This window comes from Echiichthys vipera (genome assembly GCF_963691815.1).
Source record: "Echiichthys vipera genome assembly, chromosome: 18".
In the NCBI taxonomy this organism is placed as follows: Eukaryota; Metazoa; Chordata; class Actinopteri; order Perciformes; family Trachinidae; genus Echiichthys; species Echiichthys vipera.
This window is the reverse complement of record NC_139843.1, coordinates 12,311,504-12,332,140: the sequence shown is the minus strand read 5'-3', so window position 1 is coordinate 12,332,140 and position 20,637 is coordinate 12,311,504. Positions and strand designations below refer to the sequence as shown.

The 20,637-nt window shown below is 39.8% G+C and overlaps 1 protein-coding gene across 4 annotated transcripts in view; it reads right to left on the bottom strand.

Annotated features, from left to right (window-relative positions):
- Nucleotides 1–20,637, bottom strand: part of plce1 (phospholipase C, epsilon 1) — a 69,201-nt gene that overhangs the window by 21,663 nt on the left and 26,901 nt on the right. For all 4 annotated transcript variants that reach the window (XM_083932635.1, XM_083932637.1, XM_083932638.1 and 1 more), the window contains exons 5-13: nt 18,997–19,190; nt 18,407–18,549; nt 6,006–6,160; nt 5,679–5,846; nt 1,717–1,862; nt 1,425–1,572; nt 1,136–1,246; nt 911–1,020; nt 689–805 (exon numbers count right to left, since the gene is read on the bottom strand). In XM_083932635.1, coding sequence (XP_083788761.1) covers nt 689–805; nt 911–1,020; nt 1,136–1,246; nt 1,425–1,572; nt 1,717–1,862; nt 5,679–5,846; nt 6,006–6,160; nt 18,407–18,549; nt 18,997–19,190 — 1,292 coding nt within the window. The remainder of the gene's footprint in view (nt 1–688; nt 806–910; nt 1,021–1,135; nt 1,247–1,424; nt 1,573–1,716; nt 1,863–5,678; nt 5,847–6,005; nt 6,161–18,406; nt 18,550–18,996; nt 19,191–20,637) is intronic.

Genomic DNA, 20,637 nt, shown 5'->3' with positions numbered 1-20,637 from the left:
CAACAACTTTACACACACAAAAAAACTGCTTTACTTTAAAACAAGAGCCAGAATAAAGAAATGTTAAGTGAGTTGTTGAAGTATGTACTGAAATCAACTGATACACAATGTCCCCGTGTGTTGATGGACTGTGTCAAATGCTATGTGCCATTTGATACCGTACTGTATGTCTCATAAGCTTGGTTACAACTTGCACAACATCCCCCACAGATCATCCTTCTGCTGGAGGGGTTCTACACCCTGTTACATTCACCTTTCCAAGGTAGCCTTAATAAATAGATTAATAGACCATAAAAAATTAAAATGGATAGGAAGGACATTTCCATTCAAATCAACGTAGCAGAAAGGTCAAAGAGGTGGCCATTTTTATGATGAGGTGATGTTTAGCAGTAACGGCCAAACGAGCAGTGCTGTAGTGACGTTAGGAGAGCCAGCCGCTAAATGAGAATAGCTGCAACACTTTATAGCCCCACTGATGTGTGCTGTCAACCTGACAGATAACAACAATCGCTATTTTGTTTTGTACTAATCAAATTACCATGGCAAACAGCTCAATGTCCTTTCCATCCCATTTAATTTCAATGAGCTAAACACTTATTTTTTATGAGCTTCAGAGTTGCTGTGTGGTACCTGAAAGAACTTTGGATAAAAGAAAACGGAAAAAAAGGAGGTGAAAAAAAGTACTGACTGATTGCGGCAGCGGTCCCTGAAAGAGTTGTTTCTGGACGTAGGGGATGGGCCTGTGGAAGTGGGACTGATGGACGCCTCATCGGGATCCTCTGCCTCCAAACTACGATTACAAGATCTGAGGAGAATTGAGCGCAAGAAAATTTGAGAACAAAGCAAAATGGTGAGTAAAAAAAAGTGGTACAAACACATTGTCACTTAATAGTCTTTTACTTTTGCATACCTGATAATCTGGAGGATGTTGCTGACAGTAGCTTCTTTCTCTGGGATGTGTAGTCCATCTGGACCTGATCGGAACGTGAAATTGTGCTGGCCGGTGTAGTCAGACACAAACTAAAGAGAGGACGACGGGGGAAAACAAAGCAGGGAGAATTATACTAAAATGGTGTCTGATTCTTACTGCTTCAGTCAGTTACATGTGATGTGTGTATGTTTTTTCTGAATGTACCTCTATTGAGTCCTCTGTATTGACTAGAGGTGGTTTGAGGCTTATGATGCTTGCTGTCCCGTCCAAAGCGTCACTCAGCTCTTTCAGAAAAACTCCACAGAATGGCACCACCTTTAGTATATGGTCAGAACAGAGGAAAACAAATCCCTTTATGGCTTTATCTGTACTGTATTTTGTATTATTCCAGTGGTCAGATAAGTAAGAAATAACGTGACCTATTATAGTGACGCATGACTAATTAGACCATTACATTTTCAAATGTCCCAAACTGGCATAAACAGCTACCTACCTTGCATCCTGGGATATTGAGAGCTCTGGTCACAACCTTCTTATACTCAGAAGAAGACTCGTGCTGAGCCATTGCGTCTTTTAGGCTCCTCATGGTCTCGATGTCTGACTGATCCATAAACTGCCACATCTTCAGCACCTTGCGGGACCTGGAGGACAAAGAAAATCTCAAATGTCAGTTGGAGAAATGTGAGATTTTTGTGTGAGAGTGAGCAGGTATTAGAAACACAAAACTAATCTCTGTGTATAATATATGAGCAAATTTTAGTTAGTGTCTGTGTGTGCCTTAACACCTGAGTCCAGCCAGGAACTCCATGACACCATTGTAGTTTCCCATGTTCCAACAGCATTTAGCGACATGGACCAGGTAGGAGAAAACTTCTCTCTTCTCCTCCATGGACCCGGCTGTCAAGATCAGCCACGTCACCCACGAACTCACCTGTTGAGTTGTACGTATTATATAATACTTATAGTTACTATCACATAAACAAACAGTTATAGTCTCGAACACCAGCTTTATTACCAAATAATTCATAAAGACATGACCCTTCGTGAAACACAGACTGACAAGAGGCCATATTATCTTTCTGGATTATACATCTATCAGGATCACACACACACACACACACAAACACACACACGCAAAGAAGGAGATAGGATATTTATCAGCTTCACTCTTTCTCTGTGCTGACTGCCTTCCAACACGCGCAAAAGACCCGATGGAAGAACCAGATATGTATCAAGGTCAGCCTCCTTTCACATTCTCTGCAGCGTGCGCAAACGCACACACACGCACACACACGCACACACACGCAAACCCAAAATACAGGAAAAGATCAGATTTCAATCTGGCTGCTTCTTGCTCTCTAGTGTGTGCTTCTATGTGCTAAAGCCTCATGAATGTTCACAAGCACACACAAAAGCATGCGCACACACGCACGCAGGCAGGCACACACACACACACACACACACACACAACTCCCTAACCCCCTTGCAAGTGGTAAAAACATCCCCCTGGCCCAGAGATCTATTACTGGGTTATGTAAGGATCTGTAAAGCCCACCATAGTCTAACTTCACAGGGACTAAATAAAGCCATAACACACACACACACACACACACACACACACACACACACACACACACACACACACACACACACACACACACACACACACACACACACACACACACACACACACACACACACACACACACACACACACACACACACACACACACACACACACACACACACACACACACACACACACACACACACACACACACACACACACACACACACACACATACATACATACACATAACTCAATTCATAAACATATAATCTACTACAATCTACTAAAAGGTCCCATATTGTAATGAGTGAGATTTCCATGTCTTTTTTTTTATAATAAAACAGGTCAAGGTGCTATATAAATGCTGTGAAAGTATCAAAATGCTTAATCCACAGAGAAATGCACACAGCCCGTATTCAGAAACTGTGTCTTTAAACAAGTCGTCAGGACTTACGTACAGTTGTGATGTCACAGCTATACCATACAAAGGTTGAAAGTGCAGCTAAAGTGCTATTACAGTCATTCCCAGGCGATGCAGAGGAGGGAGGCTCAAAGAGTCGTTTAAACTTTTCATTTTTTCTGAGCATCTCATACAGAAAATCACTCCCAGAGCTGGTGATGCAGCGTCTTGCTGTATAATACTTCAGTTGTAATTCTAGTCTGTAAAGTGTCCTGAGATAACTTTTGTTACGATTTGGCACTATAAATAAAATTAAATTGAATTGAATTGCTAGAATCTACTGTATATGGCTTACTGACAAACAACCCTACTGCCCTACAGTCTTCTATCTGTTACCACCCTGCTCCGTGCGCGCTAGGATGTGCGTGCCTTGGGTGAAAATCTGCTATCAGTCAGTTGTAGCGCTAAGACATAAAGAAAAGTCACGTCAGTGTCTGGGTTGAATTACAATCACCATGTTAACCATTCTAACCATCTGCAAAGTAGCTTTATGAACCGCCACAAATAAAGGAGTTATACAGAGTTGGCATCTCTTCTGATATTCCAGATAGCAAGAGTGTCTACTTAGTGTTGTGTATGAGAGAGCAGAAAAGAGCAAACAGGAGTACGGTGAACTAGACTAAAGTCATGCAAAACGTTGCCAAAACCAACACCCTCCTTCATCCAAGCACATGCGCACGCACATGCACACACAACCGGAGCTCGATACAAACTGATCCCCCCCTTTGATGTTTGTGTATGTGTCTAGCTGTCTGTCCGTCTGACTGTCTCCATCTCTGCATGTGTTGCTAGTTGAACTATGAGGGTCAGTTTCTCCTTGATACATGAATTACATAACCAAGGTTGACAGAGAAATATGACAAAGTCAATGCATGAACACATACCGTATATCTCCTGTCAAAGCTAAACTCTCTGGACAGAGACAAAGGGGCCCAAACTTCTCACCCTACCCTGCCTTTCCTATCTTTGGCCACTTGGCCTGCTATCCTTTTTAACTGCATAATCTCTTGTTCCCATACATGGCTTGAAAATGAACAGGATCCAAACCATGGCATACTTTTGGTAAAATTTGATCTATATTTACAAAATGTTGTCCGTCAAGTGTGAGAAATGAAATCAGACTCTGAAGGTAATAATGTAATATTTCTTTAACTGTGGATCCACTCCAATCCCTTGTAGAGAATATCTCTTTTTGCCATGAAATATAATTTAAATGTATTACTTTAAATACCTGAAACTGTTCTATTTAGGACCAAAACACAGGAAAGAGTTATTGTAAATAGGGCTGCAACTGAACTATTTTCATTACCAATTAATCCACAGATTATTTCTCAATGAATCGAGTAATTTGTTTGGTACACATAATAATATCAGTATGAGACAAAAAAAAGTCCAAGAGCCCATGGTGTCATCTTAGAATGTCTTGATTTGTTAAACTAACAGGCCAAAACCCAAAGATTTTCAGTTTACAAACATAGTAGACTAAAACAAATCTAAATTAAATATGATAAGCTGAAATATATGATTTTTGCTTAAATTAATCAACTATTTAAATAATAGCTAATTCATTTGTTGTTATATTAACTAATTGACTAATCAACTAATCCTTTCAGCTTTGTTTTTTATTGTTGCCAATAATGGTTTGTTGGAGTTGCAAAAGAATAAAGCAGAAATCAACTCCCTGTAATGTGAGAAGTGCCTTTGTGAAGAAGAATTAAAAATTAATTTTAAAAACGGCAAGATCCTTAACACATTTCTAACTTTAGTATTTGACATAACACTGTCCACTATCCCTGGCAAAGTTTATCCAAACTATGGTATGCAGTCAAAGCTGAGACAGAAAACTCTGTATCAAGATTTGAAGCCCGCTTCATCGGTATCTTCACAAAGAAAATCACTGTTGTCATTTGACTCTTGTTCCATTGTGCCCATATATGGCTACAATGAACCATTTGAATTTGTGCGTCTCTCCTCTCGCTGACTTAAATGAAAACCAGCTGATGTGAGAGGCATGCAACTTAAATATGACATCATTATTTCCAATCAATCTCGCCCTCTCTCGCTTTCTCTGCCTTAGCAGTACAGCGTTGTGATTGTTTATTCTCAAAGTCACTCACCATAAAAGACACAAGGTCCGAGAGTGTAACTTCAGCCAACTTAAACCACTGTGAGTGTGTGTGCGTTTGTAACACAGTGTGTCCATCAGTCATGAGCTGATACGTTGGTATGACTCACACGGCAAATACCACAACGCAAATCCAGCTGAAGGAAAACACAATTACTGGTCTGCTATGCTTTTTGACTTTTTTTACATTCATGTTAAATCACGACACACGCATTTCCACTGTATCTGATGATGTTATTAAGGGGAGGTCACAAAAGGTCACACAAACACTGTTTGTTGGGAAAATCAATATTTTCCCAATAGTAAAGAAGTGCTCTCTTTTGACATGAATAACATCTCCTAAGGTCTTGTTTAAAAAGTTACACCATTAAACTATTCCACATAATTTGCATCACGGATTCTCAAGTGATCTCATCCAGACTTAAATCCTGTAGGTAAAACGAGCCTGAGATAAAAGCCAAGTGTGCAAGGTTACTACGATGAATCACAGCCTTTAAAAGTCACACAAAAAAGTGTATAGGAAAGTAGAAAGGAATTAAGAAAAAGCATGATAATCCTAAACACACATATTTAATATAGCCAGACTCCTCACCTCATTGAACCGTGCAACCAGGTCCTCCACAGCGTTACTTTGCTGAGCACTCTGGGTAGGCGTGGCGGGCACTGACAGCGAGGCCTTGAGTGTTGGGTGGCGTTTAGTTTGACAGTCGGGGCTGCCCAGGTCTCCAGTGAGGAAACAGAGGTAGTCCAAGGGAAAGACCTGCAGGAAGGAGCAGATGAGTGAATTATAATTGTGATCCTCTTCTCATCTTTTCTGATTCAACATCCAGCAAGCACATAAATACAATAACTTAATATATATTTATTAATTCATTATAAATTTAATAATTATAATTTGTTTGTGTTCGTGTCCTCCCACCCGTTGGTAAAGCTGTTGCTCTTGCTCCGTGAGGATGCAGGCGATTTCCTCAGGGAACTGAATAAGGTGGCGCACCTCTGCCAGCTCCTTACTGATCCCACTGACACTGGGAGGAAGAGAGCCGCTACTGGTCATACTGTTAGCCAGCTGACGCTCTGGACGGATGAATAAAGAGGAGCAGACAGAAGAAGAGAGAGAGAGAGATCAAGACTTTTACATCACTGATCCTGCTTTTTCACATGCCACCTTCCAATTATTTCAGGTTAACATTGAGAGAAAAGGGCTGTTGAACTGATAAAAGTGAGTGAGGGAGAGGAAGAGAGAGAAAGGTCAATGGAAGGAAAATGAGGAGAATGAGTTGCCTTCACGAGTATCAAATACACAAGGAAAGCAGAGGGTGAAAAACAGAAATCAGAGACAGGATGAATGAAAAGTGAGACATTATTTACTATCTGTCTCAGGCCCTCCATCCCATCAATCCCTGCACACCACACACTCTAACCCTCGACCAGCCAAGAGAAGCCTGCACACTTGCACACTCTAGAAGTAAACAACATTGATCACCTACCAGTTCCTGTGTTTGGATTTTAGTTAGGTCCATTAGTCTGTCTGTTTACACACACACATATGCAAACCTGTTCTCATCTCTGCTAACAAAGGACTAATGGTGGAGCTGCCAGGTAGGCATAGTGAACATTGTCGGGATGAATGCCACATAAACTAACAGGCTTTTTCCAGCGCAGGAGCTTTTCCAGGAATCGTTTGAGGGACTCCCTGACATTTTTATCGTAGAAATGTGAAGAACCTATTATAAAAGCCTGTCTTCGAGGCAGGGACTATCGGGTGAGGTTTGTCAGGACTAAATGTTGCTGACTGGTGATACCCAAGCCATGACACTGAACCTTGGTAATGTTCATTATTTATACCAACAGAAGAAGGCAGTTAATATCAATACACTTAAAAAAAATGGAAGTGCCAGGCATTGTACTACATTTTGTTAACAGCTATGAAGCTATGCGTCTCATTTTGTCCGTATTTTATATGCATTACATGGCACAGAAAACACTTTTCCAGTTTAGTGTGTCAAACAAATAAAAATTTTGGTTGTTTATAGTAGAATACCATGAAGGCAAGAGGATGTACATCATTGCCACACACTGCCTATTCCCCTCCACACACATACAAAATAGTGTATAGATACACATATGTGGGCACACACTTAAAGGTTGTCCTTGGTAACCCTTGAGATGTGCAACAGGTAGCCATGGCAATAGCGGTGACTGCTCTGCAGGTGCAAAACTTGCTTATTTACACAGTTTGATTTGTGGATCCGGGCTCACAGCTTCTCTTCCTCACACTCTCAATGTGTGTGTGTGTGTGTGTGTGTGTGTGTGTGTGTGTGTGTGTGTGTGTGTGTGTGTGTGTGTGTGTGTGTGTGTGTGTGTGTGTGTGTGTGTGTGTGTGTGTGTGTTTGTGTGTGTGTGTGCATGTCTTTGGGGATGGGGGAGGTGGTAAGTACATAAGAACACGGGCAGACAGAGCAAAGGAAACAGTTGGGAACAAAGAGAAGAGTGAAAGGAAGGGAAAAGAGAAGAAAGGAAAGAATAAAATAATGAATAAACGTGGAAAACTAGAGATTGTTTGAACAGAGAAAGGAACGTGAAAACAAAGATTGAGAAAAAGTGAGAGCAGAAGACAGATGGGAGGAGAAGAGAGAGATAAGATGGAGAGGAAGTAAGGGATAAGTCGAATAAGTGGAAATTTTGTAGTTTACACTATGCAGCAGGTGTGAACTATCTATCACAGTTAGCCAGACAGAGTGATCCACTAAATTCTTTAAATGTCCTACACAGAGACAGACTACAGCTTATAAATGATGGTTCATTTATCCAGTATATAATAAGCTTTGCCAGGGTTTTATCCAGAGTCCAGACCTCAGACATATTTTTCATAGACACATTTGCATTACCTGAAACCAAGAATAAAAACTATTTGACAAATGAACAAAAGAGAAATGCGTTTTGAAAATGCCTGACGTCCTGATCCTGTAAATTATGTTGCGCACTGTAGAAAATTATCACACAAGCACTATGGTAGAGGTTATGTAGAAACAGCTGCAGCTTGTAAAACAATCAAAAAATCTTTCACCTTCCTCTCTTCCTATTGAATGGCAAGTACGCTAAAATGCCATAAAGTACTAAAGTGTTGTCTTTGCTCCTTGGCTTTCCACAGAATACACTTATAATTAAACTGGTGTTAAAATATTACATTGTATTAAAAACTGTGCAAAAACATAAAGCGTAATAGAATGAAGGTCAAATATTCCATCTCTCATGGATATTAGTAATATCTCATCTCTGCCCAGCACAGTTTTCACATGATAACCTTTTGAAGTGGAAATGGAGACACCCTCAAATTGATATGAATTTCATGACCATGTAGATGAGTCAATCATTCATTTATTCATGCATTAAACTGGGAAACACACAGGGAGACAAAGATGTCCGCCATGGCAGTGACAAAAAGATCTCAGACATTGGGAAGAATTAATTAAAAGGGAAATGTGCATTGACTTAAAAAAAACAGAAACATCTCAACAAGAACATGTTTGATGATTAAGAAAACTACTGTGGTACAACCAAATTTGTATAAATGTACTTTATTGAGTGCCAAAGACCTACATTCTCGAAAAACTTTTTCGTGTTAAGTGTCAAAGCGATGAGATCAAAATCATCCTCAGCTTGAGCCTGCAAAAACTGTGCAATATCAGTCCTGACTGTGATAAATAAACACTGAAGACTGGATGGAACAAGGTCTTGGATTCCAGTAATGGTGATAAGTGTGTCTAATATAATCTGTAGTGGACACATGAGTAAACAGCCCCTGACCCGTCACAGATCATAAACATTGGTTTGAGAAACACTAAAAAGCAATTCTGAGCATGCAGCACTCCTGCTGTGAAACTGAAAGAACATGAACCTGGACTAATTGACCATGATCTCCCTGTGATTTTTATGTACGGGTTTACTCATCTATAATGCTTGTTGAATACAAATAACCCGTGGGTTTGTCCACCTGTGTGTGTGTGTGTGTGTGTGTGTGTGTGTGTGTGTGTGTGTGTGTGTGTGTGTGTGTGTGTGTGTGTGTGTGTTGTATTCTTATTTAAATGTAGTGGTGGATGCAGTAGATTGGCTGAACATCCCTTTTAACAATTTTCATTTTATTTCTGTTTTAACAAATGGCATACTATTAGGAGAGCAAGGAAATACAGGGAGTGTGTGGGATGGGGGGGGGGTGTCCGTCAGTGTGTGTGTGTGTGTGTGTGGGGGGGGGGGTGTTATACATAAAAAACTACATTTTAATATTTCATGTGGGATGTCGGTTCAAACTGAAACCAGTTATCTTTCACTTGTCTCTATTAGAGCGGTCTAGATGATGTTTAAAGAGTTAGAATGCTGCATGTGTAATGTTATAAAAAAATAGTACATTTATACATATTAAAATGTACAACTTAGACTTTGGACTATAAGCTGATATTTGCATCAATCCCATTCATAAGATCACATTAAGATCACATGTGTCTTGTTTAATTAGATGAAGTCTGAAAATGATAAAGTCTGTATATATATATATATATATATTAGCACATATAGCAAAATAAATTCTTCAAGCTTTAACACTCACCAAATCACAGCAAAATGAGTTTTGCTCAGCAAGACACAGTATCCATTGTGTTTTGAATAATCCTAAATAATCCAAATCAATCAATCAACTGACTTGTGGCCGTTACTGTATGACTGGAAAATCAATCACCCTCATTCATTAGATCATAAGATACTCATCCCAACCAAAGGAGAGGAACCTTGAACACATACCCTGCCGTCTTTCTTTGATGGCCAAGTGCACACATACACACTGTTCTCACAACCATGTTTAGAGCAGATGACAACTTCCCGGCTGGAGTATGTAGGGCATTTAAACAGGTGCAGCACAAACAGTCTGAGGTGAAGGACTGGTGGCCAATTAATCTTTTGAACCTATAAATATTATCTTACATGAACATTATTTTCTATTTAAAACATCAAAAAACTTAGTTTGCTTTCTGGTTTTGGTGAGAGATTAAACTGCCCCACACCACAATGTTAACATCTGAAACCTGATCTACTGTAGTGTTGCATCAACACATTGAACACAGGATTTTTTTTTGATTGGTTTCTAAGTAAAATATTTCTCAGAAAATGCACATCAAAAATGTCGCTTTAAAATCTTGAAATATAATAGAATAAACCAGACAGTGTCTCTTCAGGGTCATACATGCAAATAAAAACAACAGCAGCAGCAGCAGCAGCAGCAGCAGCAATAAGCATTGATCCGTCTGACTGATAACAACACTGTTATCACAGGGAGTTTCCCTCTTGGATCAGACGTGCACACTGCATAAACATGGAACCACATGCGGACAATTAGGTTTTCCTGACATTTCTTCACTAATGGGCAGGACTACGACAAAAACCATGATAAAGATAAGAAGTTTTCGAATGATAAAAAAGGTTCATTGTTATGAACCCAAAGGTCAAATTAGGGCTTTGAATAAGTTACATAATTGAGTCAGGTGGAAGTAAATTTGCAGATTTAGTGATTTTTACAGAAGCATGCAGTCCAAATGTTTGCTCAAAACTACTGTCTTCAAATGAAAAGTATCAGGTCAAACTATGCTGTGGATGAGGGCCCTTCTATATGCACGGGAAAAAACACAAAAAAAGAAAGTTAGATCTTTACCAAATGAGTTCAGTATGTCTATGTAACTTCACAGTGACTTGACACAAATCAGATGGCACATACGATTCACTTTGCTGGTTTGTTTTTTAACTGTAAGGTGTATTACTGTATCCACAGACACAAAACATATTCATAGCCACATGTGACTTTCATTCTTAGGGTCAATTCAATGTGAGGTTGCCCAGAGAGCCTGAAATTCCTTACTGTCATTCCGTCAGGTTTCTTGTATGAAGGGGGGAAGGGAAGGGGCACAGTGCACAACATTGCCTCACACACGATTTTTTAAACATGCTGCATCACCCATCGCATAAACTAGAAGTGCATTCGGAAAGAGCAGACCTTCACCAAGGCATGTCCTATTTCACAATGTTAATACTGTACAATGTGAAATCTTCTCAGTCTGTAACTATTTTTTTTATTATTATTCCGACAGCCCGTGAATGCAGCACAAATTGCCCATCTTGCAATGTTTACAACAATGTGGAACATACTTAGTGTATACACTTGGATATGTCTGTATAATGTGTTCTTCCTTGGCCCATGATAGACACTTCCACCAAGTTTTAATGAAATCTGACCAGTGGTTTCTCTAATCCTGCTGACAGACAGACAACCGAACAAACAAAGTGACAAACCGAGCTGAAAAACAATACCTCCTTTGCGGGGGTAATAAAATGCCAAAATTTGAAATTGAATTGCAATCTCACTGGCCCCTGCGGGTTGATACAAGGGATCACGTGAGGTGATGAAAAATGTGTTTTGAATTCACAGGTTAAAACATTGCAATTTAGTGTGAAAAATACAAAGGAAAATAAAAATAAGGTTACAAAAACAAATCACAAGAGCATGCTGGTGCAGTTGATCCTTACTTCAAAATCTGAGTCCAGTAAGCAAAGCAACAATAAAACCTTTCCTACTAAAAAAATTGATGGGAGGTAACAGTGACATTTGACGTAGTAAACCTATATTGAAGACATACGAGGCAAAGAATTTAAGGAGGATACAAATGTCATGTTAAGGTACAATTCAAACATAAAGAGTCCTGCCAAGAAAGAACGATGCACATAAAAACTGTGAGCCTACATTTGGCCCCAATTATACAGCAAAAACAGAAGGTAACCTGCACCATCTACATATTCCACACAGCGGGATTCTGCAGATTTTAAAATGCCTAGCAATAAAATGTCAGGAAATAAGCAAGAAACTATCCACATCTGTCACCTACAGAGATCACAAAATACAACATGTCAAGATAAAAACAAAGCTGATTTGAAACTCACTATATGTGTAATATGTATCTAACACCCAGCTGAGCAAATCACTCGAATCATAATCAGATTCCCTTATTACCATGTAAACAAATGGTTCAAGTACCCCTTTTTAATGAATTAAGTCCCCTTTGATTTCTCATATGCATAACTAAGTGCTGATCACACATCAACAAGCAGTAGTTCTAATTTACATATACATAAAGACACTACAGTTAAAAAACACACCTACACGCATACAAACTTGTTTCATATGTGTACGACTCAGTCAAAGTAACGGTTTCTCTCTGCTGTGACATCTGCAGCCATACTGTAACTCACATTTCCTCTACTCACTGATCAGCTTGTAGTCCATTCGGTTAGAGTGCTTCATGGTGGCTAGTTACAGCTGGCCACTCTGCTTCCACACTGACAGTTCAGTGCCGGGACAAGCGAGGTACACTTGTCCACATTTAAGCTGTCAGTCTCTCTCTCTCTCTCTCTCTCACTCTCTCTCTCCTACAGCTGCTCTCTCTCTCTGTCTCTCCCCTACAGTCTCTCTCTCTCTCTCTCTCTCTCTCTCTCTCTCTCTCTCTCCTACAGTCTCTCTCTCTCCTACAGTCTATCTCTCTCTCTCTCATTCAGTCTCTCTCCCTCTCTCCTACAGTCTCTCTCTCTCTCTCCAACAGTCTCTCTCTCTGTCATTCTCTCTCTGTCATTCTCTCTCTCTCTCCTACAGTCTCTCTCTCTCTCTCATTCTCTCTATCTCTCCTACAGTCTCTCTCCCTTTCTTTATCAGCCAACAGTCCTTGCTCGCTCTCTTCATTACATTAACAAACCCCCCACTCCTGCCGCCCACTCTTCCCTGACACCATACATAGTTCACAGCCATGCGCTAGAGTTAGACCAGCCAGACCATCCCCATGCATGAACACACACTGTCATAATTCACATACTCATATGGACTATGCAAGCAACAAGGGATAACAATAGATTAAAAAAAAATCTCCTGTCCTTCTCTCTCTATCTCATCTTGTCGGACACAGAAATCTGGGTTTTCCAAAAATACAACATTCTCCAATAATCATTTCTATTACAGTATGTGACAAGTTAAGTCCCATTAAGGTGCTGATTATTGCTGACGTGTTTACATGATACTTCTCAATGGGTCCTCAACAACTTTAGTCATTTGCTGTTTAAATCAATTAATTTTTATTGACAGAAATAAGATAATACAAATGAACTGCCTGTTTTCGTAATTGTTTAAGTCATTTATTATGCTAAAATACCATATAAACGCAGGTCACAGCATCTCAAATGTAAGGATGTGTTGCTTTTCTCTGTTAACATCATTGTAATTTGTCTTTTGGTGTTAGACTGTTGGGTCAAATTGTTTGTCTGTTTGGTCAGACAAACAATTTGAGGATGACATTGTGACATTTTATCGGCTAAACAATAAGTCTAAAATATAATCAACAGATTAAGCAATACTGCAATACTGTTAGTATAAATGTACATCTGATAAAAATGTTGATTTGTTTTTCAGTATGAACGGAGCGAAAAACAATCACATCTCAAAGTAAACTGTTTCAAATACATTTTTAGCAGTGAGGTTCACTTACATACTAGCTACTCGATTATTTTGTTTAGAGAAGGTTAATCAAATCAGCTACAGTATATGAGCAGTCTTTGTGTTACAAGAAGTAAAACATTCCCTCCAACCTAATTCAAAAACATGCTATTATTTGTCACAGAAAAGGCTAGACGGGTTGTTCAATTGTTATCTTGGTCAAAATATTAGCTTTAATTTAACCAGAGCTAATGCAAAAACAAACAGTGTATACTTTTTTACAGTATACTAAAAAGAAAAATGAACAATGTTCAGATAAGTATTTTAAGCAATTATGGCCATGTAAACAATATGTGCTCTTGAAATCCTTGAGACTTCCCTCCAGTTTGAATCCCCACCACATCTGCTGTCAATGCTGGCAGGCAAAAACAATGTACAATGTTGAGTGAGAGGAAGAGAGGGAAAGAAAAAAAGAAAGAAACACCAATATTGAGCTGGAAGGATGGCAGCCTATTACTGAGCTGCCTGCTTCCTTTATAGCAGCACAGTAAATTGTGCTATAAAGGAAACAAGGTCAAGAAAAGCACTTTAACCACTCCCATTTACAGTTCACATGAATACGGCCAAATCCCAGTGGTGTCGAGTAGAGTTTTTCTTTATACTTAAATAACTACAACTGTGTATACTTTGGCAGTACACAGAGGGACAGGGGATGAAGGAAGATGTCAAATTGAGACATCCACTATTTGAAGGACAAATACTCCACAAATATATAGGATCACTATATTATTAAAAGATGTTTTAGTTGGAACTTTTTTGTTTCATTTTACCACGTTGTAATTGTTTTGTAGCTTCAATGTTTCTCCAATTTGAATTTATTGTTTATACCTGTAATACATTATACAAATCGAATTGTTGTGCCTTTTAATTTTGTAAAGTTGTAATTTTTTTTTGTCTTTGCACCTTGCACCCAACCTCCTCACCCTTTGCGGACTTTGATTAGAAACATATTTATGATCAGCTAAGACAAACATAATCCGGAACAAAATATGTTTTCATCAAAACGTAACTGAAATGCATTTTCATTGAATGGGAATGCAATTTTAAAGAGTTTTAAAGGATCTAATTGATGTATATGAACACTTACACTCTCGATAAATAAAAAACATACCAAAAACAAATGCTGTGCTTTAGTAAAAACTACTCCGGTTAAAGCCTCAAACATCAACATTATTTAAGCTGACGTGGTCTTGGCTGGCATCAAACATCAAACATTTCACACAAAGACAAGCTCCATGAAACAAAAACAACTGCTTCGAATTACTGACATACTCAGCAGTGATTTATGTCCTCTCTATTTCTCAGCATCTCTGTGTTTAAGCAACACACACAAACAACCTTGACCTTATCCTCGTCCTACCCAACACCAGTATTTGTCTTTATAGGTGTCAATAGTTTACCCTCACAACAAATGCTTGTGATACTGACCCAGACATGTGCCAACTCAACCTGTAAAACATCCTTTATCATATCCAAAGCGTTCCTCCTGACCGGCTACTCAAACCAAAATGGCTGCTATGCTGCAGGAAGACATCAGACATTCATTTAAATACATCAAAGGAACCAGTGAAATGCTCTCAGATCATGACGGTGGATGTGGCATGTAGAGAAGGTTTAGAAACACATTCCACTTCTCACCATTCACATTAAAGGTTGGCCAACCGATTATCCTGGTAATCCTTGAAAGCATTTGGGCTAGTTCCACAAGATTAAGATGTACTTCTAGACCCGGTTTTGCTACCACTAGTGAATCTAAAACAAATTCATAATTATGAGATACACACTACATGAATACATTTTTGATGCAGTGCACAGAGACTGAGCATGACCAAAAAAGCCACTGGAACATGTTTATCAGCTCAAATAAGATACTATAAAGAATGTCCAGGACCTGCTCTTACAAATGCCTGATGAAACATTTATTAGTCGAAAATTTAAACCTTTAACATAAAAATCCATCTGATATGCAATTACTACAAGTATACAGAAAAAGAAGGTGTCAATCTTTTGTTCCACTTTGCAAGACAGGTGCATTTTCACTTCTGGAAGAATAGAGGAAAAAATGAAATATGGAGAGTAAATGTATTGAGGGAGAGCACAAAAGCTTTTCTATGAAGGTGACGTAAAGGTGACCCTCAGCGGAGAGGATAACTCCTTTGATTTCCAGAGGAGGTGGACCACTTCAACAGACAGTGGTGGCACACTATGTTTCTTAACTCCCATGTTTATTTCAAACCAAGTCAGTTTTGTGTTACAAATTCATCCCTAGGTTCTTTATGAAAAGCTAGCACAAGCTGATGGAAACTGAAAAGACTGACCTTAAAATACACAATAGATCTCTCCATTCAACAGACACAAGGAACATCCTGTTCCAAGGTTGTACGCTCAATAAACACACAACTGTTTGGCTGTTACGGTAGAAAAACGTTACATAACCGTCCATTTACACTTGTTTTATTAATGATTTAGGGGTTTTTAAGTCAATTTTTAAATTGAATCACACTGGTTTCGATTGAGAAAAAGGATTTTTTACTAACGCAAAAGAGAATAAGGGCTGGTTGTAAGGTTGAAACCCTGAAGAGAGGAACAATACCATAAATGGTAAGACAGCAATAACTACACCACGAGCACTATCCAAATTTGAAAGTTAAGTCAGACCTTCCCTAAAGCTTCAGGATAATGAAATGTCTTTTATAGCATCTCATAATTACTTTCACTTTACAAGCAGTGTCTTTTAAAGAACCATGCCTCATCCTAAAATGTCATTTGGAGTCAGCTGGGGTAGTTATTGTTTCTTTTTCGAAGGTCACTCTTTTATTTGATTTCTTTCTAGCTTTCAGCACTGCACAAGGCAAGATCTATAGCACATCTACAGTGTATATCTCTTTTCAGGGAGATTATCATCTCTGTTCTCTGGTACACTATATAAATGTCAAATTAGTCAAATGGCACAGCCACATTGGGGGTTCCCATGCATATGAAAAGGTATTGGTGAATGGCAGATTGGAAACAGACTTTTTTAAAATGGATCTATGTGGCTATAGGTAGAAATCTTCTCGTAGGTAATGCTCATGGGCAATGAATACTGTAGATAGTCGTGGTTATACAGTAGCCTAGAGAGACAGAGAAAGTTAGAGATGGAGTCTCGTGCTGTGTGTGTGTGTGTGTGTGTGTGTGTGTGTGTGTGTGTGTGTGTGTGTGTGTGTGTGTGTGTGTGTGTGTGTGTGTGTGTGTGTGTGTGTGTGTGTGTGTCTGCCTGCCTGAAAACCTACTCCTGCCAAGACTTCTAAGCTGCTATCTGTGCGCGTGTCTCGCTCTATTCTGTTTCCTGCAACACCCATTAGAACAGAACACTGTGTCATGTAGAAGATATGTGCTGTATGAGTATGTGTGTGTGTTTGTGTGCGTTTGTGTGCGTGTGTGTGTGCGTCTCTGTGAATGTTTTTGCCCCTGAAAGCTTGTCTGACCATAATAATAAGAGTTTTATTGTTAACATGATCAATTATAACGCAAGTCACCTAGAAACACACATAAAAATTTATGTTTGTGTGCGTGTGTGTGTGTGTGTCTGTGTGTGCGCGTGTGCGTCTGTGTGTGTGCCTGTGTGTGCGTGTGTGTGTGTGTGTGCGCGTGTGCGTCTGTGTGTGTGCGTGTGTGCGCGTGTGTACTCCAGTCAGAGACAGCCTGTCCCCTGGGCCAAAGCCAATGGAAATTAATGTCAGTATCGGCTTACATTTATGTCATACGTAACATCATTGTAAAGAAAGTGGAAAGACAGTTACCAGCTGAGCAACTGATCGACAACCTGACTGGTTGGAAGATGAAGTCATGCTGAGAGTAAGAGAAAAAGAGGTGACATACTGTATACATGATGAGAATTTGTTTATTTTCTTGTCTCCTTAAATTTTACAATTTCTATCTTTCTCAAGGTATTTCAGTGAGAGACCTAGCTGCTGCCATGTGGTTACAGGTACAATCAAATGCAGGCATATGTGTGTTTGTTTTGTAAAAAACACCCAAATAAGTTCAAAAGATCACTCCTGAGCCTTTCAGAAGAGCATGTTTGAATTGCACATAACCTCTTTTCAGATGTTATGACATAACCTGGTGTGTGTCTCAGTGTTACGTGGAGCCTGTTATGTCAAGAGGCTTTTTTCTTTTTCCTGTGATTCTTACACAATTTCAGCATTGTGTGTGTGTGTGTGTGTGTGTGTGTGTGTGTGTGTGTGTGTGTGTGTGTGTGTGTGTGTTTGTGTGTGTGTGTGTGTGTGTGTGTGTGTGTGTGTGTGTGTGTGTGTATGTGTCTAAATTGAAGAATGGTGTGGAGGAAGAGGGGTGGATGTGGAGGGAGAGTTGACAGCAAAGGAAATAAAGAGAAAAGTAAGAAGGAAAGGGCAACCACCAGGATCAACTACAGAAGTGCTTCTACCAAACCAAAATCCCGCTGTGGATAAGGAACCATGTGGGAAAAGAACAGGGAGGAAGAGAAAAGAGTGGAGCAGTAGACCACAGGGGAGTGGTGAGAACCTTTTCTTCTCAAAATGCAACAGATACAGAAGCTCTACCCAAAGCTGTCCCTGCCTCACTTGTCATCAAATGTAATGCTTCTTTATTTGCAGCTATCTAGAATGTAACTGCTGATGTTCATATTCCGTAAGAGACAATAGAACTATGTTAAACCATAGAAAATGTTTGCACACTAAAACATACAAATAAACACTTCTTTACTACAGCATGACACCTACCTTTCAGCACGGCGTGGCTGTTGGGGACCTGGGGCAAAGGATAGGGCAGAGCGGAGCGGGCACCTAGAGCAGCTGTGGCCTCTAGTAGGGCTCCGGTCAGCAGGGAACACACCGACGTCCTCTGGCCACAAGCACGATAAAACCTAGATGTGAATACAAAGTGGAAACAAGGAAGTAAAAACAAAGTCACGTTTGTCTGTGATTCTAATCTGAAGATTTACTGTCATGCCCAGTGTTGCAGACAATTGTCCATTCACATGTGCAATATGCAAAAAAAAAAAAGCTTAACAATGACTTTTGGGGTGTTTAAAATGTATAACCAGAAGATCTCTTCATTTGTAAGTGTTGTGACTTGTGCATACATAAATAAGCCATCTTCATTAGTTGACTTGCAAATGTATTTGTTCTGTGGCCAATCCTTGAATTCAGAAATACAAATCTTAATCTTCATAATTTGTGCAGTATAATACAAATTAGCAATGCAATAACTTCAGCCATCTGATTAATTAATCACATTGATTTAAAGTCTTGAGTAAGGCTGCAACTTTTTTTTTTGTAATAAGAAAAACTAGCCAAAAATGGCCACGCACCTAGGTGGATGAGAAGGATGACAACACCAGGGATTGAGGCAGGGGTTCAGGTCCAGGCTGGTTGGGCTGGCGCTGACGGTCTGCGATGGCCAGCGAAATTCCCTGAGACACACACATCCAGAGCAGGAGAGCAGAAGCTTCTTGGCTGGATGAATCAACGTGAGTTCCTCTCTGTCCTGCACATAGTTGTTAACCTGATGACGAAGTTAATTAATAAAAGGGTCACTTACTGACTTACTTACTTTGAAGCAGATATATTATATTCTAATTTTCAGGTTCATACTTGTATTTTGGGTTTATACATGTTGGCATGCTTTAATGTTGAAAAATACATTATTTCCCTCGTACTGTCTATCTGAATATACCTGTATTCACCTGAAAAAGCCCAGTTTGCTCTGATTGGCTTGCCAGAAAAAAAATGCTACTCAGATGGGGTGTGGCGTATTCTAATGAGCCTGCATGTGACATAGGCAGTGAAGCCAAATCTGAATGGACGGTTGAATACCATAATATCTGATCCAGCTAGGCCACAAAACATACTGGGTTGTGTCATTTCAGTTTGTGGGTTGGTAGACACTCCAGATACCAACATGTATGTGCACAAGCACTGCAAGAGTAAGTTACATCTCTATAAATAATGGTTCCATTTTCATAAACTGTCAACTGGCACACTTAGGGCGCACTCACACTGTTCTTCCGTACCGTGCCAAAACAGGTTTTACGGGTAAAGCCTAGTTCATTTGACCAGTGTGAGTGCAACCGCTCCTCACCTAGCTGTGGCCAGCTGGCCGTCCACACCCCTTTGAGAGAGGTGGGCTTTTGTAAAGCGTGTTTGCACATGTACGAGCACGAGCGTGCACACGTGTAAGAGCACAAGCACGAGGCCTACGGCGGCTCTGACATCATTTTATGTGCGTCTGTTCGGACATTGAAAAAAAAAAAAAAAACATTGGCGGCGAAAAGGTTCACGTTGGTGTGATGCGTAGTGTTTACTGCATATTTGGTCCGATGAAAATATTTAAAAACAGTTGGACAAGACGCACAAAACTCCGAGCTCTATGGAAAGATTTGTAAACAAAGTGACGCATCGCGATGACGTCAATCAATGCATGTGACATGTTACGGCGTGATGACGTATGGACAGGCAAGAAGCATATGCGCGAGGCAGTGTGAGTACAAACGGGCTGGCCAGCGGGGGGGGGGAGTACCCTAAAGCCCGGGGCACGGTACGGGCGGACAGAATGAGTGCGTCCTAAAACACAGTAAATACCGAATAAAGTGGAAAAGCAGATCCTGCTTTATCAACCTTCAAGTATGCATTAGCAGAATAGCTGAGATGAGAATAATAGAAAAAGCTCTCTGGCAAAAAATATCTCATCCAGTGCTTTTTTTCACCTTTCAGACTGTTATATAACATTTGAATTAGATGTCATGGCCATCAGTTCCTCTCCTGTGGTTATTATCAGAAGCAATTTCCTCTCAGCAGAACAGAAATTGAAGCGTGAAAAGAAAGAATTAAGAGAGAGAAATACCACCCAGGCACGAAGAAAGGTGGGAAAGTGATCCAGACAGAAAGCAGAGTGAGACAGACAGATACGTAGGTATATAGAAAAGGGGAATAATAGGGAGATGGAGAGGCAT